The 20,047-nt window shown below is 29.2% G+C and overlaps 1 protein-coding gene across 1 annotated transcript in view; it reads right to left on the bottom strand.

Moving 5' to 3' along the window:
* LOC132739016 (homeobox protein Hox-A7-like) overlaps positions 1-5,408 on the bottom strand; it is a 35,506-nt gene extending 30,098 nt beyond the window's left edge. Inside the window, exon 1 of the mRNA XM_060726655.1 lies at positions 4,802-5,408. Coding sequence (XP_060582638.1) covers positions 4,802-5,285 — 484 coding nt within the window. The 5' untranslated portion in view covers positions 5,286-5,408. The remainder of the gene's footprint in view (positions 1-4,801) is intronic.
* Between the last annotated feature and the right edge of the window lie 14,639 nt (positions 5,409-20,047).

Below are 20,047 nucleotides of genomic sequence, written 5' to 3'. Positions count from 1 at the left end.
TGTGTTCTATATCATTTAAAATATATATTGATATATCAATGGTAAATACATGAACATTCCATTAAATGTAATTTTGTAAATCTAGGTCTGAACCTAATTGTTCTGTTCAAATATTCAACGAAACTTCGTCATCTGTTGACGTTTAATGTGACGTCAGTGTGTGACGAAATATTGCCGAAACATTTGTAAACTAACAGAAAGAATCCAAATTCATGAAAAGCAGAATTGTTGTTTCAAGTAGAATAATGATAATGCTACGATAATATGTTTCATTATTTTTATCATATATATCTACACAATGGATTGTATAAAACCTTTGAAACATTAAAGCATTAGAAAGTAACTGTAAACATATCTGAAAATGTCTATAAAATGTCTGTGACTGAATGCCTGGACATTCATTTTAATTTACTACTTTCCTAAAATCATCTTCATTTAGCAAATAATTCAATATGTTTTTAATGATTTCAAAGTTTGTTTTTAGTTATTTCAAAGTTAATTTTATCAAAGACAAATCTGTTTTATGACTGACGTGAATACTTATTATGTGCTTGTGCAAAAAAATCATTGAAAATTTAGATGTGTAAAATGTTCTATAACAAGTCAAATTTTGAAGTATAATCTAAATTCATTTGATTGATTTTATGCTGTTTGTTTTTCATGTGATTCTAGACAGTAACACATTAGGTGTTCCTAATGCAAATGCATCTGAAGTGAAGCATAGACTCCACACTGTAAAAAACACATTAAAACAATTCATATTGAATACAAAATTTTCCAAGCATATTTGCCATGATATGGAAAGCTCTAAGGAACAGAAGGGTTTGAATCGAACTTTTTTCTCTCGTGAAAAAATACAAGACAATGTTCTTAAACATATTTATGCAGCAATCGATACAATGCATTATTCAAATATATTTTTTTTTAATTTGATAGCTTATTTCTTTGTGTCGATACATAAAGATAATATAAAACTTCATTTGATTTGTAAGATTGATTTTTTAAAAATACACACATTACAAATTACACACACACATTACAAAGTACACAGTAAATTTGAAAAAATTCAAATTATCACTGTGAAAAAATTGATCATTATTTACAGATTATTTTTATCAATCTATATACCTTAGAAACATACACTCCTTCTTGCAGATTGAGATTAAGTCTGTTTAAATATTAAGCCAGGTGCCAGGTATATCTATGCATTAATTAATGAAGATTCATGAAAAAATACTGTATTTCTTAATTTGCAATATCAACACTGGGTTATATAATAACTAAGACATGATTTAACAGTTGTCCTATCATATCTTAGATAATGAGTAACAATATCAACTTGTAGATGATATTACAACGTGTCTCTTTCATTTGGAAATTTTATGAATATCACACAAATATATATTAACCTTTAGTCTGTTGTATTTACCAAGCTCTGATCTGTGTTTTTAAAAGGTTTTCCGTTTTTTAATATTATAAATTCAAAACAATGAGTATAAAACTTTGCTAGACTGCCTGCACGGACGTACAGGCTGGCCTGAATCTATACTAGTGGGTGGCAACGTTTAATCAATATCGATTTTGAATGAGGTTAAGGATTAGAATTAGCTAATATGACACAGAAAAATCATCATTATCTTTAAAACCATTATCTTAAGTCAAACAATCTAATATAATCATTAAAATCCGCCATTTTCATCTCTACCTTCTTGCTCTTTCGCAGATTTATTTCCTACGGGAGGAAAAAAACTAATTAAAACATTCATATTTAAACGTTATATGTTTTTAACATAGTAAGTGTTTAGTTTTGTAGGTACAAAGAAATAAAAAAGGTCCATTATTGCTAAATAAATAACTGCAGTGCCTTTGATGAGGTGATGGTGCCATATTATTGAAAGAAAGATATATCCGTAAGCCATTTCTTTCCGGTAAAACAACATGTAATTTCGTTAATTAGTATAAGTAAATTAGGAAGAGATTGGTCTAATTAAGTCTATAAAATATGCAATAAATATTTTTTGCATAGATTGTCACTAAATGTGTTGCTTCATGATAGATTTAAATTAGTTTTCACAACACTTTTTTTATTAAAAGCTTTTTGAAACTGATATTTTTCTGCTTTTTTCCGGTTTTTTTTGAAGGGATATCAATATGTCTTTTAAAAAATGCTTCAAGTTAACATTGAAGGTGTTTTTATTTTCCCGTAGGGTATTAATTGTTTGATAAGAGACACAAATATCACTGGCTTGCAGCTCTTTAACATTAATTTTTAAACAGATTCTCCATAGCTGTTTCAAAATATGGATTAAAATACTAATGCCATCATTAGGACAAAAATTATCAAACGTTAGCAGCAGTTTTAATGACTTTGTTGAAAGTGTTTTTGCCCAAAATAAGTGTGTCAGTGGCGTTGAACGCAATGTTCAACTTATTAAGTGTTGAAAAATATTTTTTGAAAATTAGAAAATTACAAAATGCAATATTAATGCATTACAGAATATCAATTCCACAAAATGTAGTATTTACATGTTTATGGGTATGAAATTTTCGTTTTTATGCATACAATTTCTTTTATTTACTTGTTTTACTATGATATTTTTTGTTTACTCAATAATATGGTAAGTGAATAATGATGTGTTTAAAGATTTGACTTCAATAAGATATATTTCATATAAAATGAATACCATGAAACTTCCTCTATTTCATTTTATATTAACCCGAATTCACATTGACAGAATGAGTAGTTAAATAACATCTAAAAGAGGATAAAATTCTTTGTCATGATACATTATTATCCATAAAGATCTTAAAAGAACTATTGTTGACAAGTTGGGCATATTAAACATTTAAGATAGATAGTATATTTTAACAAAGGCAAATAATTTAGAGGGTAAAAAGAGAATTTTAAGACATCTTATTGGATTATTGATCATGCTGGAGAGGAACAATACAAACTCTTCAAATTATAGGGAGAAGTAATTGCTGTGGAAATTTTAATGGTATTTTCAAAGTAAAACTGCTTAAAATGGCATTAAATGTTCACCCAGACGGTTATTATGCCATAAAATTGTAATGAAACAACATTTATGCCGGTTAGAAAGTGTTGATAAACCTGGAGTATATGACCACTGGTATTTTTTTCTTGGGTGAGAGGGGGCACATTTTTTATCTGTTACTTTCAACAAAAAATATACCCTGGTTTTTATAGAATGAGGGTACAATATAATATTGCTTTGTCTGATTTTTAACCTAGGAGAAAAAAGTGGGTGTGTTGGGTGTTTCAAACTTGAATATATTTAAGATAGTTTCATCAAATTCAGTAGTCGGACTGTATCGTATTTTTTATGTTAATCAGATAATTGGTAGATCATTTACAAGTGTGTATAAATTTCAGCAGTATTTGATTTCAGTATTTTTGGTGGAGCGTTATTTTTGTGTGCATGTGATTTTTCTCATGGTATATCTGTGCTAACGTTTTTGACGCTATCAAGATACGTGTGCATGAAAGAATTTTATTATGAAATAATTATATTATTATTTCTTTCTACAGTTATAAGAGAATGAAAATGTCATATTTTCTAAGCAAAATGTGAAATGTATTATTACAATTAAGACAGCATATCATAGCTGTATTGTCTTATATTCAATTACACGCCAATCATGTTGAAGAAATATTTAAAGGCTTCAAAACGACAAATAATGATATTACGTTTGAATGTGATATTTCATCTATTGAGCTGTAATTGCGTTCTATTTCCCTAGCTGAAATTCATGTTTCTTGACAAAATTTAATTAATAAACTTGCACATAAAAACCTCTTTTGATCGTTTACAATTTATGTCGAACTTCAAAAGAAGAATAGAGGCTTCCCTAGTCTTTGAAATTAAAGACAGTTCTAATATTTTCTAGAATGACAGTTTGAAAATATTTGATATCAAACGTATTTTATAAAAAAAGTACAGCCTTTGTTTTTTTGAAAATATTGATATATTAAAATTGCAGCAATATTCTGTACATCGTTAAGATAATAATAATATCATTTCTTTATTAAAAACAAATAAAATAAAAATATATGTCTGATTTTAAATGTGCCGTTTATAAATAAACGCGCCATATTATTTTGTTTCGTCTTTTGTCTTTTGAAATATAACGTTGTTTTTTTAAATATAGATTCATTACTTTGGGTCCTAATTTGAACAGCCAGCGAAAACAATTTATAGTGTGGTACAAAGTTAGTAAAGCGTGTTTTTTATGACAATCTTGTCGTCTGAATACAGGTACAACATCATATTACAGAAATAAAAATAACACCTTTTGTGTAAATAGTTTTCGTCTGACACACAAAATGTCGTCTGATATAACAAATGCCGGCTGAAGAAAGATTACCTCGATATTACGCTCAAAATGGTTGAATACATGGTGTAACTAACAAGTCTAATTTAAAATTTAAATACAAACCTGTTTAAAATCTTTCATTTATAATCAGACATTTTGACATGTTTAGTAAATTTATATACACGACGTGTAATAGATACATAGAAAAAAGGAAAGTCAACAGTGCGCATTTAACCATGTGAATTTTGTAATATATTTTATTCGTGAACATGTGATTGATAAATATTTTATAGCGTGTGATTTTTATACTCTATTTGTAATGTATATTTCATATTTTATTTGCGGGAGCGGATGTAATTATAGAAACAGCGAGATCTGTAATATTCAGTCTGTAACACATCTCTAAATATTTTAAAACATTTTACACATGGCGGATGTGATAAATAAATCAAATTTGCATACTCACCAACAATTGACATCCACGGATAAAACGAAGGTGGCGGACCATCTGCGTCTCCCGTTGGAAGCCCTGGCGCACATCCCGGGCTCATGGGTTCGTTTTTGTTGTTATTCATAGGAAGTCCATCCATATTTTCTCTGAATCGTAAATTTGTCAGATTTGATGCCATACTCATGTTCGGGTAGAATGATGGTCTACCCTGAAGCCCCATTCTAATGTCATGATTCCGTTGTTGGAGCGCTTCCATCCGACATTGTTCGGCTTGGTATGAGTTCATGTAATAACGCGACGATCTATAGTCCGCTCCCGTCGGACAAATGTCGGGTATATTTAAAAAATGATCCATGTACCCTGTATTTTCCGCAGCCGTATGAATTTCATGTTCTGGTCTAGGTGCAGCACTATGCCTTATAGGTAAATAAGAACTCATGTCTTGCGCGACTAAGTTACTTTTATCCTTCTCACTACTGTTAATGGATAGTGAAACCATCTATCTATAGTGAAAAAATATTAGAGTAGAAAATCATTGAGTTTGCTGAAAGACCTGCAGTCAGTGCTGAAGATAAATGTGCACATTTTCCCTACATCCAATCAGAGTTACGAGAAGTTTGACCTCCTGTGACCCCGCGACGCATGAACACACTGGATCGATTCCTACGCTAGAGAAAATACTCCCTCCTATTTCACTGTTGCGTAGATACACTTAAAAGCTACAAGTTCTGTGTAGCGTATACAGTGATAATATAAACAAATGATTACAAATATTTTTAATTTAGGAATACTGCTTAGGATCATTTTTACTTTGAAGCTAAATGGCTGTTATTCGGATTGAAGGCGATCAAATAGAAGGCCAACTACCCAGGCTATAAATCCACACTTCAAAGCGTTTATCTGACATCGAACTAATTATTTACCAATTTTTCAAACTGTATACATAAGAATATAGTCTGGGCTTATGTGCTCGGAATTTTACGTTTATAACTTGGAATTAATGTTTATCAACGGACATCCACACCCATTGGTTTCCCTCCTTCCTTAATCGCGCGCAAAAAAATGACAGGAATAACTTTTGCTTCCAAAAAATATATGTCAATGTCTGTTTATTCAAAATTATTTTCCCTTTGACCTGTATTTAGTAAACGCTTGGAATAATGAAGTGTTTATTGCTTTAAGAACACCTCAGTTTTCAGGTAAATTAGACAAATATTGTGCGTGTTAAAGAAATTTTCAAATGTGTAAATGTAAAGTTAACGAGGGTTAGGCATGCACAGTTTCGGGTCAATTTTTTGTGTTTTCAGTAAATTGACAAATGTAATGTATCACGAATAGAAAGAATTATAGGAGTGATATATAACTTTAGAAAACAAGCTAAATAAATTTTATTTTATTAACAGGAGGACGGTGTTTGAAGGGTTTTGTTTATAAAATAATATATTTAGCAAATAAGTGAAGTGAAATAGATTTAATAGTAGGAAATACCACATTTCATAATAGACATTTCAGTATTTCTTTCCATTTAATTATATAATAAATATTTATATAAAAAGTAAAAAATAGGAAGAAAATGAAATTGATGATATACTATTATTATAAGACAAGAAACTTTAAACTTTCCTTGTTTTAAAATACTTTCTTAATTATAAATTTGATTAAAAGGATAAAAAAGGTGTTTGGTAAACTATATTTTTAAATATTGTTTGGTATTTTCCAAATACACATTTTAAATATCATTTCAAATTAAAATAATAATGTTAACTATCAATATAAATTAAATACAGAATAATATGTTCAATTTGATTTCGTTCAGAAAATTATGTATCAATCTATTTCATATACAAATTAATTTATTTTCTTTCTCACAAATTTCTATATATTTTTTTTTTCATGAAAGTATAACCAGTTTTTTTTAATTACAGTAGAGGATACACATGAATTGGATGTAAATTTATATTCCTAAGATATTTACACAATTTAAACTTCAATTCCAGGCAAGTAAAATCATCATATCAATATAAGAGTTATTATAATTTTAAGGACATTTCAATAAAAATAAAAGAATACTTCTTAAAATTGATACACAGAAAAAAATAACTGACTATGACCAATAAGTTGGTTTTTGTTCACTTCTATAATTTAACTATATATCCTTTTTTCCAGCATTCTAGATTTGCACAGCAACCATCTCAACTTAAGCCTATTATCTGATCATTTTGTTTTGAAAATCAGCTTTTCCTTAACCTATAATTTCCTACCGGAACGTGCTCATAAATTGTTTTACTAATGACACAGTATGTCGAATTCTCCTTTAGTTTGGGTTACTATTCTGAGATGCATTTAAACTAAACTTTCTTGTGTTATCTTGTACTGGGGCAGTTAATAAGGCAATGAGTCACTGCATTTAGATATCGATTGAGCCCATTTAAATACTCTATTATTTAAACATTGTCTTGCAATTGAGAACCGAGTAAATGTTACGCCCTCAGGCATTTAAGTCTTTATGACCAATGCCGTTTTTCAGATATAGATAAAGAAATCATTGCTTCGACTAAACGTAACACTGACCTGTATAATATTTAAATTTTATATGGAGATAGAACCTAAGGACATAATTGTGAAAGCAATCAAATTCCTTTACCTTTTACATCCACTTGTTTCAAGTAATATTTAATCAAATATTTTAATAACCATACTTCATTAGGTCTAACGGCGGTCGTCTGTAGGAAATGAATTGAAGTAATTTTAATTAAGGTAAAAACTTGTGACTTCTAATGTTTTATGAGATGAAAATGCATTAGTTGTCCTCGATAATGTAAAATCTGACAATAAAATCAAGTAAAAACAAATGAGTGCATGTGTCAAAATAAAACTGCGAATCCTCTATCAAACAATCATCTCCTCCCCAACACAATGAATACAGTTATAAGATAAAGAAGGTTTTTAAAAATCACGTCAAAATCTATTTTAAATATTCAAATCAATATGAAATAATATTTGATAAAAGACCTTTTCACGTCAAAGTCGAAATTTAAAATTTAATAAAATTCGGAGATGGTATTATTACCATAATTTGTTTTTAATCATGGTAATCGGTCGTATTCTGACAAAGTTATTATCATATTCAAACCATAAACAATGGCATAGGACGTCAGGTTTGATCCAAGACAGTCATGTGTTCGCATCAGACAAGCATATAACCAGTTTTCAAAACATAAAACATGGTCGTCAGTGTTTTCTCATACTTAGGTCGGTTTTCATGTGTTTGAAATATATTGCCAATATGAGTCTTAACTAAACAATAATAATCACATTTTTTATTTCAAAAGCAGTAATGCGTGTAAACTTGATTCTAGTTTTGTATTAAATTTCGGCGATTTTCGGTCAATTGACTTCCCGAGGGTGGTAATTTTATGGCTATAGAAAACTGTATTTTATTTCACTCGTTGTTTCAATAAAACAAGAGTTAAAAGCAAGCAAGGTAATATTTCTATAATTATTAGACGGTTGAGACATTTTATGTCCTTCTTTACCGAGGTCATCCACACAAATATTTGTGGGGCCATAAAATTCCCTTGCCAGTAGATATAAGAGTTTAGGAAAGTCGGCACCTGCACTAGTTGTCTGGGGGATTTTGGATAAAATGTTGCAAATTTTGTCAAAAGGAATATATGAACGGGAGAAAAGTTTCGTTGTGAATTAAAATAAAATAACAGTTTTTTTTCAAAAGTGTAAGAAATAAGTGCCAATTTATTGTGTTCTACGCTGTGTTTATGTATTCATTTACTTTGGGCTTACCACCGGCGATGTTTGTTATCGGAATATCCTATCTATACACATATTCCGTGTCAACATGTTTAAGGTATTTACAAAACTCGAAATTTGAACATTAAGACTTTTCTGAGTATTATTTTTTTCGTACACAAATTATTGGATGGTTTAGACGGACAGTTTAAAAGATCAACATACGAATCAGTAAACGAGTTTCTATTTGCTCCTAAGTGACAATAAAACCCGGATGTTTTTACTGTTTAATTTGATGGAACAGTTTTTATTTTTCTCCAGCTTGGAACCTAGATGCTAAAAGAGAAAACATCAACTTGCATGATTAATATTGCTCATAATTATTCTATCTCATATTATTTATTAGAGAATATGTGAAGAGTCATCGAATAAATTCGCATATCAGTTGATGAAAACTTTATCTCGATGTATTTTATTTTCTCTTGTGAAAGTTTATTTCTTTTATCAGTCTGGTAATGATAAATAATTGAATTAAGATTTTTTAGTCTCGATATCGATATTGGATTCAGACACTGTAGTGATAGCATTTTTTTTCTATAGATGTTTTAATTGAACACAAACATTCCCACTTTCAAAATTATTTAAACATAAATATTTTTTTAAAACAAACTTCAATAGACTGTTACCAAATTTTGAAGATCAAAAGTGTGCAAAATTAAATTTGATAATATTTATCGTCATTTTGAGCTTTAAAAAATCATGCAATATTCATTCATTATTTTTATCATATTGAAATTATCAGAATAAAAAAGATGCAAAAATAAGTGCCAGAAACGTTTTTGGCTATACTTATGAGCTAATATTTTTGTTGATGCATTTTTATATAAATATTCTTACTGGTTAGAAATAAATAATGTCTAGAGATTAATTTCATCATTAAAAATTTATTATATTTTTAAAAGTATATTTCATTGATATCTTTCTCTGTTAATTCTCTTACTTTTAATAATTTATTGTATTAAAACCCAATTTATATTGTTTCAGTTTTGTTGTATTAAACACAATTTTTTATTTATTTGCATTACACTAAAATAAAAGAAAATATTATCAAATCTAGTGTGTTTCTATTTTGTAGAGAATAATTCACAATTTTTCAGAACAAAAAATAAATAACTGCTTTTTAAAATATAAGCATATTTTTCTAATTTATTTAATATGCTTATATGTGCCATTGATAAAATATTTTTAATATATGTTTTTTTATTTAACAATTCAAACTAGTATTTTAATTCAGCGGTAAAACATGGTATCTACAGCAATTAATCATTTTTTATTGTAACAAATTACAAAACAATAAAAATGAAAAGTAAGCACAAATTGAAAAAACATTTTTCTAAGCTGATATATAAATACATTGCCTTCATTTTCATTATTGAGAAAGGTGGGTTAAAAATTGTTTATTTGCCATTTTTTTCTGAGCTCTATTTTCATCCAACACGAATGGGTTTTAAATGATGATAGATGACCATAATCCGTTATACATTCTCTGATACGGATGTGTTCTTTATTTATGGTCTTTTTTCATGTTTCTAACTCGCCAAAGACACAATTTATAACCCCCCTAAACACCATACATTTAACGTAAATAATCAACCTGTGATACTGCAACGCACAATACACGTTTCATGTAAACAAAACCTCTTAAAATGTGTTGAGACAAAATCCTTTTTAATCTAACGTTTATATTCTTTAATTTAACTAACATAGAATAAAATACTAGAACAAACTAAGTAAAAAAAATCATCCTTATTCCTAACTAAATGCCTTTTTTCTTATTTTTAAATACACTCGACAACGGGAATAAATTACTAAGTCGCCCATTTTATTATTGCGCGTGAGGTCGGCCATTTATTTTTCGGCGTAGGCTCCCAACAAGGTTTTTATGCGGCTTGATAAATGTGTTTTGCTTGGTACACTGAGTCGATGACATATTTAACAGTGCAGTAGTCGAGGGCGTGAATAGCACTATTATAATATTGTTGATACTGTTACTAACTGTTGACATAACGTAATCAGGCTAAATTAATATGTTTTAAATAGCCTACAAATAAATAATGAAAAATGGAAATGAAGAAAAAAAGTCTCTTTATGTTTTTTTGTTTATTTATTTTATATTTTTGTGTTGTCGTTATTTCTGACTTTAATTTATGGACAATTAAATTTGATTAAATTCGCTGCTTTAGGAAGCAAAAATATATTTTTGAAATACTTAATTTTGAAACAGGATGTCTTTAATAGTGGGATTTGACAGATGTATGAAAAAAATATTAGACATTTGTTTTTACAATAGAATGCTTCAAATATCTTATATTATATTAATGTTATTTTTAAATAATAAATCAGCAAACAATTAGATTTTCTGCAATTGAAAACATTTACAAACAAATTCATGCTAAACAATGTTAATTTTAAATATCAGGGAAACAAAAAAAAACTATTATTTTGATGTACATTTGTAGAACCTTTGTTTAAGTTTATATGGTAATAAATTGAAAATTAATGTGAGCTGAAGTGCTAAATTAGATTTTAATTATTCACAGAGAAAAATAAACAGGAAGTTATTTTAAAAAGAAATATTCCCGTTATTTAAGTAATATAAATTTCAGTTTTCTACAATTTAGAACATACGAGTATTTAACTGTTCCTTGAAAATATACAAAAATAAAACAATTAAAATGCAATTAAAAAGCATAAATTAAAGTATTTTTTCAATTAATATGTTTGCCACAATTTCTGATATTTTAGTTTTGTTTTGTTTACACTAATCTATGTATTGTAAACAACAGAATAAACAAAAAGTAATAAAATCTAATCTGCATTTAATTTCATAGCTTGAGTATCAATTTTCTTAATAAATGATTTTAAACACATTTGTTTTTTTTTTCTTTGTTGATCTAGTTAGCAAACTATATACAAAATTTACAAAAAAATGACTATATAGTGATCGTAAGAATAGACATTGGACAATCATGTTAAGTTTAGGTAAAGTTAGATTTTGATTGGTCGTGAAATGTAAAATGGCGTGTATAGGTTTATAGCCAGTATGTTTACAAGTTCACACACGGAGCACTTAAATGTCGCTTTGTACGACAAAATACAGGCCCTGATTGTATATGATTGTACTGTAGTAGTTTTTACACGATCAAGAATACCAATTGACTAACTATGTAAACAGAACTTAAGATTATGTCGGTGATATAAAAGAGTTTATTTGACAGGCTAAAGGTCTTGTACACTGATAAACCTTTAAACAAGGTGGAATTATTACTATTAACACAATACTGTTGAAAATGTTTAATGTGATTTTATGATTGCCATATATTGTCATTCAATTTGATACCTTCAACTGGTGTTTGATTATTTATTCCTCTTGGGAATTTTACAAGGGAAGATGCTACCTTATCAAAATAAGATGAAATATTTAAACAGCTTTTTAAAAAGCAATAGATACTGTATGTAAACATAATGGATAACATTGCATCTACTCAATGTTTCAGAGGGTCCAAAAAGGATTTTAGGCTGGTTAATTAATTTAGGTTTAGAATTGTTAAAAAAAGGGAATGATGAATTCAAATGACCCTGCAAAAATAAATTGTGTACCTTTTATTTATAGGCACATTATATATATCAGAAAATAATAAATTTCTTAACTTCTTTAGAAAGAGCAAACATGAGTGTTTTTGATAGTTTAATGATAGCTTTATAGCATGTTAAATGCTTATTACTGAAAGAAAGTAGCACTGAATTGAAATTACTTGTCATATAGGTAACAAAATGTAAACAAAGTAGTACTTTGACTTCCATATAACATACTAAATCACTAGTACTGTACGTGTACTTATTGACAGAAAGCAATTGAAGAAAAGAATGTCTCAGGTAAATTGCTAATAAGTATTTTGGAAATTTTAACAGGACACCAGAAATAATAATGATTTGAGAAATAAAAGTAAAGGCATATCTGGGGCATAATAGGCCTTTAAATTTTACCTAGCTGAAGGTTTACTGCCCAGTTCTAATGTAACAATAATATGTTCATTTATAATTATTTTTTTTTAATGAGAAGGCACACATCAAGGCACTAAATATGAGTATGGGTTATGTTTTGTAATCACTTTCCTTGAATTACTTTGCACAACAACCATGTGAAACTTAAACTTAAGAACATTTACCTAAAGCCATATATTTTAGTCAGTTACTTATTATGATTATATCAAAACCTCCAGGTTGGTAACACATCTGGAGGCAAAATATGATGAAATTTTAATTATCCTTCCTCCACTTTTTTATAAATCACTTTGAAATATGAGCACAGTGCGTTATGCAGTCACATAAAAATGTCCATTTAAACACTGAAAGTGACACTCTATGTTATGTCATACGTTGATATATATTTGTTAATAGGCATTATGGAAATATCAGTCCAGGAGAACCTTAAACAGGTTTATAATCTAAATATAACAATATAACTATTGAGTACAATGATAAAAATATGCACGAAAGCAGCACCCAACAACATATATTTGTATTGTGAAAACTATAATCAACACAAAGAATATATTTTAAAACACACAAAAGTATGATTATATACCTATTACATAAGGTACAAAGTAAAGGAATGAAATTTGGAATAAGTTATATTAACCAATCTACTTTGTAAGTTAATTTATAATCATTTACAGTCACACACTTTAGGAATATGCTTCAATATTTTTTAAAGATATATTCTTAATAGTAATACGTCATTCTTTCCGACCAAAATTCAGTACTAATCTACTGGTGTAGTAACAGTTTGCATATATACCAACTTTTATACTCATCCAAACAAATAATATAAGTTTGAAATGCTGTACATGTATTTAAAATGAAATGCCCCACAACGAATTTATAAAATTTATTGACTAAAATTACCTGTTTACACATACATGTATACATGGGAGGTCTTTCCAAATTTTTCTGAACATCAACCAACAAGGCTTTAGTCTTAAAACATGTATTTCGTTTTGTATAATTCATTTTGTTTTCTTGAACTTGCTATATCTGTTTAGTTAAAAAAATTCTTTACATACCAATCAACTGTTTGGAACAACATGACATTTTTTCACAGGGTCCTGAATAGAAATATATGGAGTAAATTAAGCGTACAAAATGTATCCGAATAAAAGAATATTTATTATTGTGCTAGAAATAAAAAAAAATTGAAATATATGAAAAGCAAATGTTCAGTTAAAACTATGTAATCTTTAACAAACCATTTTCTTTAATATTTAGAGCCTTGGTTTTACAAGAAAAGCTTCAGTATGAGTCCATATGCGTTTTCTCTTGGAAATCATTTTTTATCATGTTGAATATGCATTACAACTATATTATTAGCTTTTTCCTATGGATTGTGTTTACGTCATTCATGTTGTAGCGATGTAAACGTTATCTTAAACACCATTGTGGTGATACTTTAATTTTATCTTCTCTCTCATCGTCCATTCTAATCAGAGTAGACATCGTTGTACAAAGCTACGGATTCGGAAATAGTGAAAAAGATCGCTTTAAAAATGATCAACATAGAATGGCAAGATTACTACAAAAACCCCTCAGCCATGATAGCCCGGTAGGATAAGCTTTTATAGCCCATTTACCGCACAAATATCCCATCATTTTTAACGATGAAAACTTCGCCGCTGTTGGTAAATGGGTTTCTATACATCAAAGATATCGCCTAGCGTATTAGTAGGTAAACCGTAGAATATCTTATATACTGTCATATCTTTAAATGTTTTCTTATAATGCAGTTTTCATATGGCGTCATTGAGGAATGATTACAGGCACTAAATAGGGTGGAATGTAAACATTTCATATACATGTTTTTTTTTTATCTTTTAAACATATCTTTTAAATGGTCGTTGTTCGTTTTTATTTCCTTCAGGTTAATAGTACCACAACTTAGTTATTTTGCTTATCTGTACATAATTTTAACCAATTTTGAAATATGTTTTACATATAAAACGCACAAAATGTCTTCTGTAAAACCAATGATGACTGTAATTTTTCAAAAGAGACATGCAGTCTTACGTTAACCTAGCATTTAACTTAAATATAGTTTGAATATTGTCAAACATGCCTGAAAGAAAATGAAAAACAGGCTTTTGCTAATAGGTCGTCTCGTAAAATAGTCATACGGAAAACTGGTTGTTATTAACATTTTTTTTTAAATATATAAAATGTGGTCCTTATTTAGAGATGGTCGTTAGAAGAAGAATATGTCGAAGTTATATAGTTTTTTACAACAGAAAAGCAGGTTCTGTCTTCCTTAAAGCAGACGAGGTCAACATACTTACTTCCAGTAAATAGGTTTCTGTAAGTACGAACAGCTGTAAATATGAGCTATGGTTTTGTCTGGCAGACATTGCTTCTTTTTTTTTACACAGAATAACATAGCACGAAATGTGTCACAACATCTTCTTCCTGTCACTGAGCAGGAACATGTGTGTCAACCATATCAGCAAGAACATGCTCGTTTTAGGTAGTATGAGCAGTTAATGCTCATACTATGACCACATCAAATATTCAGCAAGAATTTAAAATTCAAATTTCAATAATCATCCCACTTTTAGGCTTAGTTAAAGAAAATGGCATCATTTGGAATGTAATAATGTTGCCAAAAATGACGCGACTCACTTATGCTTGTAAAACAAGCCAGGGACGCCTCTGCTTGTCCTGTTTGTGGCACAGTTGCAAAAAGAACACCCCCTGTTCCGTTCTGTTTTGTTCTATCAAATACATAACAACATATATTTTCCTTTGTAATGCATCCGTTTTGTCCTATTCAACAAGTTAATAAGGAGTTTGCGTTTGTCTTGTCATAGTTAGTACTATGAAACAAGTTACAAAAATGTTTGCCTCTGCCCTGTCCTGTTTTGTTCTATAAAACAAGTAAGTCAAGAGGTTTGCCGCTATCTTGTCATGGTTAGTTCTTTGAAACAAGTTACCAAGAAGATTGACTCTTTCCAGTCCTGTTTTGTTCTTAAAACAAGTAAGTCAAGAGATTTGCCATTATCTTGTCATGGTTAGTTCTTTGAAACATGCTACAAAGAAGTTTGCCTCTGTCGTGATTCGTTCGATGGAACAAGTTACAAAGAAATTGGCCGCTGTCCTATCTTATTTTGATATTATTTATTATTATTTATCTATAAAATATGTTACATCTGTCTTGTCCTGTTTTGTTCTATGAAACAAGTTACAAAAAGGTTAGCATCTGTCATGTATTTTTTTTTGTTCTATGAAACATAATACAAAAACCTTGTATCATCTAAATAGATATAAAGAAATAGGATATCGGGTGGAAATATATACACAATATCAATTTGAACGTAAACGGACTATTGGAAGTTGACAACTGACCACTTAATCAAATGTTGAGGAATTCAGAAAATATTATATGTAGACTCGACCAAATGGAATTTAGTGTTTGCATTCAAATCTTACCAGTGATCCCCCTATTTTTTTCATTTACACTTGTCTTAATATACCAGAGTTATCGATGTTTACTCACGAAAATATTCAAATGCTGAATAAAAAAGTACTGTTTTGTCCTTACTAAATGCATCATAGCACAACCATTTGTGTATTATACTGGTTATATGGTTGTCTAAAAGGTTATATGGTTTTAGTATAAACAGTAATATTGAAAAAAAAAACGTTTATAAGCGGCCAAATAACATGTCAGGTATCTCTATTTCAAATTTATATCACAAAAGAATGATCCAATATGGAGAAAAACGAAACTTACTTCATAAATAGACAGCAGCCGTGTATATAGCTTATATAAACATCACGATCATCCAATGAAAAGCGACGTTACAAACGTGCGATGTTATAAATGAATAAAAACATAAACAATCAACTTATAATTCAAGTATCAGAACAGAATGGTTATGAAAGTGTGTATTATGGAATATTTTACAAAGATGGACGTAAAATGCCACTATTAAAAAAAATGAGATAGAAATAATGTTGACAAAATTTCAGAAAGTTTTAATATTTGAATATTTTATGGTTTGATGGGTTGTCTTTGTTTACATCTACATCCCGTTTCATTCCATATATTTTGTAAAGCTTAATCTTATTTTATTTCAGGAAGCATTTAAATCATTGTCTTCGTCAATAAAATCCAATTGAAAATATGTTCTTACATTTTTTACACACAAAATACATAAGGCGTTTGCTAAAATATGCGCCTAGTATCTTGCCTAAAACCACGAAGCATCTGCGGGTTATCATGACATTTGCTTTATAAGCAACAACAACAAAAAAGGAATAATTAACATTTTCGCAGGAGAATAATTTCTAAGAATATATGAGCCGCGTCACGACAAAACCAACGTAGTGCCTCCGCGCAGTCTGATCAGGATCCATGTTCGCTATCAGTTTCTCTACTTGTAATAGGGTTTGTAAGCGAACAGCATGGATACTGATCAGACTGTCGGATGCGCAGGCTGGTCTGGATCCATGCTGGTCGCAAACGCATTACGTTGGTTTTGTCGTGACGCGGCTCATATCTACTGCAGCTTAACAATACCGTTTAAAGAACAAACCTGGCTTACGCTACACCAAGAAATCTTTTACCAACAGCATAAAAAAGAAGGAAGCAAGAACAGACAAACAAATCAAAAATAATAATAATAAACAACCAAAAACAAAAACCAAGCAAACAAAAACACAGCATAATTAAAAAATCCCTTACAAATGAATTATGTTAACAGTTTATTAGAAAACTAAGGAATGGGTTGCACGGAAGTACAGACTGGCCTGGCTCTATACTGGTTGCAAAAGCCGACCACTTTTAGTTACAGAAGGTGGATTGTCAATGAAAATCATGTATTCCATAAAGTACAATAAAATGAAAATATGAGCCATGAAAAGTTATTATATAAACTAGTATGTACTATTTTCCTCCTTAAAGTATATTTTATTGATACTTATTTTATAATATCTCTTAAAATGATGTTATAACATGAACATTAGAAAACAATTGCAAGCCATTTTCTAACATATTATTCTAATTTTTTAAAATTTTCACATCCGATTTTCCGTTGTAGATAACTCATTATGGCAAAGGAAAGCTACAATGTCAAAGAAAACATCAATTTTATATATATTTAACAAATAGGTTTTATTGGCATCACTCACATATTTTCATTACTGTAAGTGAGTTATGCGGTATCCTATATTTAATGGATTTTCACCTTTTGATATTGCTTTCAGGCACTGAAGCAATGCAATATGAAGTTTATTATATTTTAATATATGCATTGTGCCCGTAATAAAATAGTTCAACTGGCTTTAATGTGTTGTTAGAGATCTAAATATGTTAAAGCAATAAACAAGAGAAAAGAACGGGCTTTAACATGATAGAGAAATATAAGGATATTAAGAAGACAATACATATTTTATTAGGATATGAAATGGAAACGGTGAACAATGCGATGTGAATTTTAATGGAAATTTCACAAAGATACTGTCTCAAATTATTTCACTTGAAGGTACTATTATTATGTTTTCGACACCTGTTCTCGTTTTTGAAATCTTAATATTGCTAAAGATATTCGATAACAAGGTGATCATTAAGCTGAATGGTTTTATTAAAGTTCTATTCGTAATGTCACAAGGAAACACATTATTTAAATATAACAAAAGCAAATTTTCATTTTCAAGACTGAATTTACTCTTTTTCTTTAACGTAATATTATTCTTTGTTTGCAAGAATAAATCATACAATATCGAAAAGGGACGAACGCTTAATGGTTATTGAAATATCTTTTCACCTTGTTCTTAAAATCATATCATTCCGCATTATCTGAAATAATATATTCTTTTACAAAAGTTTGAAGATTGAGAAAAGTAAATTCTATACTAAAAATGTAACAAGTGCACGCCTGCTCAATAATACTTTTATTACTTAACTCTATTATGGTCTTAACATGAAATTGATACATGCGTAATAAAATGTATTTTGTGTCCTCCTTATTTTTTAGTATAATTGCATTATCTGAATAACACACAAGATGCTGATGAGATCACGTGATTCAGATGGCGTCAAACCTGCTTTGAAGCAGGTCTTTTTAATATTTAAAGACCTTGTCTGCATCTTTAACAAAATGAAACTAATGTCGCTACATCGCATTTTGAATTTTTATTTATAGTCCAATCAAAGCTTGTATTTTTCATATTATAACTTATAAAGAGTAAGTTTAGCTTATTGTTACAAACGGCTCTAAGTGGAAATGGCACTGATAACGCAATGTTTATCAAAGATGTTTCCCGCGCATAATTCAAGAGAATAAAATGTGATATTTTCACGATCATTTGTACCTTTGTGGTTAGCAGTAAGCGGGGAAAATATACGACAAAAGGAAATGTTCAAATAACTTACAACACAACCCTTGTCGTGGTTAAATTTTATACGGAGACAATGGTGTATTTAACTAATTATCAAGCAGTTAGCACAAAATAGTGGGACAACTTTACAGACAAAGGAACACGATGGTCGAAATATGAAGGATTCATAAATCGGCAGCTATTCACAAGAAAAATATAGTTATTCTGAGTGAATTTACCAGAGAACATTGTTTTATTTATAATATTATACACGCTCGGTTATGTTCATGAATCAAGTTGTCGATTCAGCAGATGTCAGTCTTTATTAAAAGATCAAAATAAAAATTATATAAAAGAAATGTGGGTATTTGGCATATAACTAAACATAACGACCATAAAGTCGGAAAATATCAGTCATAACTACGAGAACGACAAGCGAGTTACGATGAAATGCCCTGGTTTACATAGCCATTGTCAATAAGTTAAACTAATATATTGTCTATGCTACTTTATACGACTAGTTATATGGATTTTGACAGGTTATATGACCCAGTATAAACGGTTATAAGGTTACATAACCGAAACCCCTTTGTAAGGGTTATATTTCAAAAGAAACTAATGAACTTATATAATATGTCTGAGATATTTTTAGAGAAATACAAAAAAAAACAAAAACAAAAAAAACAAAAAAACGAAAGAAACAGTTACATCATAAGTTCACAGATGTCGTGAGATATAGTTCAGCGTCGTTACAAACATGCATGAACACAACTGCGTAGGAATATGAAAAAAATGTACACATACAAGAGATGCTGAACATACATTTGATAACAATATGCTATTACAAGATTCACTCTAATAATGGGCTGTAGATAACAAAACAAAATATAGCACTCTTTCATCTTTGTGTCTTTGTATACATATTTTTCATCGCAATCTGTCCACTTCAAAATATTTTAAAGATCGTAACACTCTTTTTAAATGATTTTTTAACTATTTATATTTCCGATATACATACAAAAGCAAAGCAGTTATGTAAGCAACAGCTGCATTTCAATGTTACTGGATATATGTGATATATTTCAA

This window comes from Ruditapes philippinarum, unplaced genomic scaffold (genome assembly GCF_026571515.1).
Source record: "Ruditapes philippinarum isolate M1 unplaced genomic scaffold, ASM2657151v2 ctg1_1_1_1_1, whole genome shotgun sequence".
Lineage (NCBI taxonomy): Eukaryota > Metazoa > Mollusca > Bivalvia > Venerida > Veneridae > Ruditapes > Ruditapes philippinarum.
The sequence above is the reverse complement of the archived record's forward strand: the minus strand, read 5'-3'. Positions and strand labels throughout refer to the sequence as shown.